Here is a 6000-nt window from a genome sequence, read left to right as displayed (position 1 = left end):
TACCAATGGAAACAGTGTGGACAAGATCCCAGTCACCACCAATGGCAGCAATCAAGGTCTCAAGGCCAGACTGAAGGTTAGCAACATCGTAGATACCAAGGAAAAGCTTTTGGCCATCGGCAAGAGCAGCCTTAACATTGGTAACCTGGTCGCAGTCAACACCGTAAAGACGGATAACGTCATAACCAGTGAGCTGGGCAAGGTCGGACTTGACTTCATCGGCAGTCTTGCAGCCACCAGTCTTGTAAGGAGAGTAAACAACACCCTTAGCTCCTGCAGAAGAGGTAGAGCCGGAAGTGTAACCTGAGGAACCGGTGGAGGTAGCAGCTGCGACTGAGGAGGAGGAAGAAGAAGAAGCAACTGGGACAACAACTGAAGCGACTGAGGAGGAGGAAGGAGCGGCGGCAGCAGCAGTAGAAGAAGAGACGACGACAACCTCAGAGGAAGGAGCAACGACGGCAGCTGCGGAACTAGAAGTAGCAGAAGGAGCAGCAACACCTTCAGTACCGACGGAGATGATATTACCTTCGCTATCGACATAGTTGGTGATGACGACGACGACAACATCGGGGTTAGCTTCACGCTTGTGAAGGTTGTGAGCGTGGTGGATAGGTTGTGCGACGACTGCTCCGAGGAGGGAGGAGAAGGCAATGGCAGCAGCCACGGCGGTCTTTGAGAAGAACATTTTTTTTTTGATTATTGAAAAGGGAGTGTTTAAATGATTTTTTAATGAGTGAAGAGAAAAATTAAAAAGATACCTGCTCTCTTGGAAAGATGGTTAGGATGAATGAATGAATGAATTAGGGAGGTAATAATAATAATTATGACTATATATAATTATGATTATGATAAGACGTACTTATAATTTATTAATGAAGGAAAGACAACAAGTTGGATAAGCGATTATGGGAATTGAGCCAGTCAATGCAGCATACACACAAGATGTTGAAAGAAGTATATAAAAGTTTTCTTTTAAAAAAAAAAAAAAAATTTATTAAATAAAAGTTGAAAAAAGGAATGACTTGGGTTAGATTGGTGATGGTGTTAAAAAAAAAAAAAAAAAAAAAAAAAAAGAAGAGAAAAGAAAAAAGGGTGGGAAAGCAGAGATTTTTATATATAAAGTAAAAAAAAAAAAATAAAATAAAATAAAATAAAATAGCGGTTTTTTATTTTTTTTTATTTTTTTTTTTTTTTTGAAGCAAAGACGTGAACGTTTCTTTTTTGCAGTAATTAATTATTATTATTATTAACAAATTAACAAGTAAATAAAAAAAATTAATAGATTTGGAGGCTTCTTAATTAGTTTCTACTACTACTACTGCTGCTTAATTAAGTAAGTACTTAGGTAATTATTTTCTTGGCTTTAACAATAGAAGTATATTATAAAATGAGTCAGCAATTATGTCATAATGCTGCCATTTTGAAAATGAATTTTTTTTATTTTTATTTTTTATTTTTTATTTAAAGCCCAGAAAAAATTTAAAAGACTTTTTTTTTTATATAAATTCTTTTAGAAAATGTTCTTTTATATAAATTCTTTTTTATAAAATTCTTTTAGAAAATGTTCTTTTTAATGATTTTCATATATTTATTTATTTATTACAGATTTGCATCAACCAATAAAGTATAACTTCTTCTTCTTCTTCTTCTTCTTCTTCTTCTTCTTCTTCTTCTTCTTCTTCTTCTTCTTTTTCCCTAGGTTTGCACTCACCAATGCGCAAAATATATAATATATATAATTTAAATAATTTGAGAAAAAAAAAAAAAAAAAAAAAAAAAAACCCCCCGCCTGGTCTGCTGCTGTTGCTGGTGCTCCTGCTGCTGCCCCGTTGTGTGATGATGATGCGCCAATTGTGTTTGTTACAAACTGCTGTTTACTACTACTGCTATTATTTTTCTCTAAAAAATTGGTTTTTGCGTAATCGTCGTTGTATTTATTTATTATTATTATCATTAGTAACTAATTACTTTGACTTTAAAAAAAAAACTATATTATAATACTCGTGTTGAAATATATATATTTATTATTATTATTATTATTAATATTAATATTAATACTTCAATCAATCAATCATTCAATTAATGCTAAAAGTCAATTTTTTTATCGGTTAATATCTTAGAAACATGCGAAACGTCTCGTTTATATAAAATAAAATAAAATAAAAGTTTATGCTGATCTTTTTTTTTTTTTTTAAAAATTTTATCAATATATATATATATATATATATATATATCTATATAAAAGTTTATTTTAAAGGGCATTATTATTCCTCATCATCATCAATCATCTCAACATGATCTAAACATTAACTTTGTTTTTTTTATAATAATAAAAATAACAAAAAAAAAAAATTTATCTTTCATCGTTTCTTTCTTTCTTTCCTACCTTTCTTTTTTATTGAATGAAAAAAAAAATTTTTCTTTCATATTTTTTTTTTCTTCTTCTTCTTCTTATTCTTATTCTTATTCTTATTTTTCAATCAATCAATCAATTTACTCTTAATTGTCGTAAAATCTTCTCAGTATACGTCTTCATATGCGCACAATGTTGGTTTACAAGTGCGCACAACTTCAACCAGTTTTTTTTTTTTTTTTTTTTTAAAAAAATTTATTTAATTATCACCAAGACAATATTAATAATAATATTAATAATATTAATAATAATTATTTTTTTCTTTCTAACTTCAACTTTTAAAACATTTGTATATTCAAAAAAAAAAAATAAAAAAAAACTGCAAATATATATATATATATATATATATATATATCAAAGTATTTCTTCTTGATATTTATTCTTTCTAAAAATGTATGATATAGATCTTGCATATATTCTTCATTATAATTTCAAATATTCGGACTTGAATCGTCCACCACAAATTGTCTATATTAATATAAAGATTTTGTATAAAAAAGAAAAAGAAAAAGAAAAATAAAATAAATTTTTCTATTTTATTTATTTTATTTATTTATTTGCATGCATAGACAAGCCCTTTTCATTTTTCTTTTTATGTTTTTCTTTTTTCTTCGTCCTCGTCCTCTCCCATGTGATAAACGGAATAAAATAAAATAAAATAAAATAAAATAAAAGTTACTTTACAAATTTACAAATAGAAAACCACTGAATTGTGTCTTCAAGTGGCTAATTTATATATTTAAAGACTTATATATATATAATAATTAACTTAACCAAAAATGAAAAAAAAAAAAAAAAAAAAAAAAAAAAATAGGCTGACATCATGATTTGATAGACGTAATTCTAACAATATATATAGAACTAGTTAGTTAATTAGTTAGTTAGTAAATTAGTTTGATATTTTATTTACTTATCCTAATACCTATTGCGGATTTATTGCATTACACAATACGGACTAGTCAAATTTTAGTCAATTCAATTCAATTCAATCCAATCCAATCCAATCCAATCCAATCCAACACTAACTCTTTTCAAAAAAATAAAATAAAATAAAATAAAATAAAATCTTATATCCTATTTCTTTCTTTCTTTCTTTCTTTCTTTCTTACTTTCTTCCTTTTTTTTTTTTTGTTAAAATCTAAAGTTTACCACTAATTTTTTTTTTTAACTTTCTAAACCTTCCTTTATTTTTTTTTATTTATTTATTTTTATTTATTTTTTTTTTTTAGTAATACCCTCTTTTCATTCTTTCAATAATAAACTTCTTACTAAACTTCAATTCATTTTTTTTTTTTTTTTTTTTTTTTTGAATTTCAGGAAACTTCAAAAAAACTCATCCACAAAATATAAGCTTGTTTCTTAAAATCTACACATTTCCTCTCTTTTCATTCTTTTTTTTTTTTTTTTTTCTCTCTCTCCACACTTTTATCCCAGACAAAAATTTATTCTTGAAACTTATTTCTTTCTTCTTAACCCTTACTTTTATATATATATATCATCACTCTTTATAAAGTTTAATCCTCATCTCTTTTTTTATATCTATCTATCTATCTAACTAACGGAAACAACATCCCTTTAATTATATCCTAATTCTTTTGGCTGAAAAAAACTTTAACTTTGTTAATCCTAAAAAAAAAAAAATAAAACGCGTCATTCAATTCTTATTTTTTTTTTTTTTTTTTTCCATATATTTTTATTTTTTATTTTATTTCTTCCTTTTTCTCATCAATATGCTTATTTGTTTTCGTTTATCTGCAAAAAAAAAAGCTTCTTTTTCATTCTTTCTTTATTTTTGACTTTTTTTTTTTTCTAGTAATGTTTGATCTTTATGTTGTTCTTTCTTGACACGACTATTTCTATCTCTTTCTAACTCTTTCTATCTCTCTTGAAACCCATCCTCCCATTCTTCACCACTTGGATTGCCTTCATAACAAACTGATTTCCTGACCCTTTTTTTTTTTGTCTCATCTAAAACTTTCCCTTATCACCCGTCCATAATTTTTTTTTTTACTATTTTTTTTTTTTTTTTTTGACTTGTCAAAGACCCACTTCCAAAGGGATGATGAACCAACTTATTTTAAAATCATTAACTATAAAGAACAAAAAAAAATAATAATAATAATAATAATGAATAAATCACCATCCACCCCTTTGACGCGCTTTTAATATTATTATTATTATTATTATTATTTTATCATTATAATGATTATATTAGTAGTAGCCTTGTCATTATCGTTTTATGTTTACTTTTTTTTTTTTTTTTTTGCGCTGTTCATACCACTTTCTTAACTCTCTTTAAGGTTCTTACACAAGACCCTTTAGTAAGATCATCATCATGAGATGATCATCTTAATAATAATAATATTGTAAAAAATCATAATTATTTCAAATCAATTGTACTATCCAACCACTCTTTTTTTTTTCCTTTTTTTTTTTCTATTCCGAAATGTCTATTAATAATGCTCAGAACCATATTTTGATAATATATCGAAAACAATAATGATATCAGAAACATTAATATTTAATTAATGGAATTAATTACCGTGGTGGGTTATTATTCACTTTAATAAATTATTATTAATTTCTAAATCTTAATCCTTATATCAATCTTATTGAAACTATTTCATCTTCTTCCTTCTTTAATATGACTAATTTAATTCTGAAATATTTTGATCTGGTTGATGGCTCATTTAAAAATAGGAGGGAGGGCCTGTAAGGGGAAAAAAAAAATAAATAAATAAATAAATACCCCTTCCCATTGACTCTTGATTTTGACTAACACTTTTGACCGGAAAAAAATAAAAAAAAAACTCATGAGTTGATATCAAGTTTCTTTTAGTTTTGTATTTACGACTTGAATTTTAAAAACTAGGTATTAAAACAAACCTTTTAATGCTTATATTTTAAAGCTTAAACCTCAGTTCCCAATGCTCAATGCTTAATGTATTTCAATGGGGTTTATTATTATTTTTATCATTTTTTTTATTATTATTTATTATTTTTTTTTTTAGTTTGTATCCAAATTACACATATAAGCTTATATTTCTCCATCATTAATCATGTTTAAACCGGAGAAACAGGACTACGAAACTTTTTTTTTTTTTTACATTTCATTTACTATTAACACTCTTGAATATACCAATAAAACTTCTTAAAAAAACAACATTATTAATTTAAATGTTAATCTTTATTTTTTAATTCTTTACTATCCGATTATTATCTTTATATATATATATAAATATATAAATCTCTTATAATCGATAGAATTCCATTTAATCCATCTATCTACTTGATATTCTATGCGTCTACCCTGATCTAAAACAACATCTGGAACAAGTCCTTTTTTCATCTATTTTTCATCTATTCCCCCCCGTTTTCCCTGTTATTACTCCTTAATGTTTTAATGTAATATTATATGAAATATTTACTTAGTAGTAGTATCATCTAGTAAAGTTCAGTTTAAAGAAAGTGTTAAGGAGAGTGTATGAGTTTTTTTATTTTTTTTCCTTTTGATAATGTTCATTTAGGAATTCTGAGACAAGTCCTTAAAACTTCATTAAAAGTATTAGTTAATACCCAAAACAGTT

At 26.1% G+C, this 6000-nt stretch overlaps 1 protein-coding gene across 1 annotated transcript in view; it reads right to left on the bottom strand.

Moving 5' to 3' along the window:
• The window catches only part of SAPINGB_P002697 (uncharacterized protein), a gene marked incomplete at both ends in the record, with an annotated part of 1173 nt that extends 488 nt beyond the window's left edge, over positions 1 to 685 (bottom strand). The window contains one exon of the mRNA XM_031997415.1: positions 1 to 685. This exon is cut by the window's left edge and continues 488 nt beyond it. Within this exon, the coding sequence (XP_031853306.1) occupies positions 1 to 685 (685 nt within the window).
• Positions 686 to 6000: the final 5315 nt, after the last annotated feature.

This window comes from Magnusiomyces paraingens (assembly GCF_902498895.1).
Source record: "Magnusiomyces paraingens strain CBS 517.90 genome assembly, contig: contig2, whole genome shotgun sequence".
Lineage (NCBI taxonomy): Eukaryota > Fungi > Ascomycota > Dipodascomycetes > Dipodascales > Dipodascaceae > Magnusiomyces > Magnusiomyces paraingens.
The sequence above is the reverse complement of the archived record's forward strand: the minus strand, read 5'-3'. Positions and strand labels throughout refer to the sequence as shown.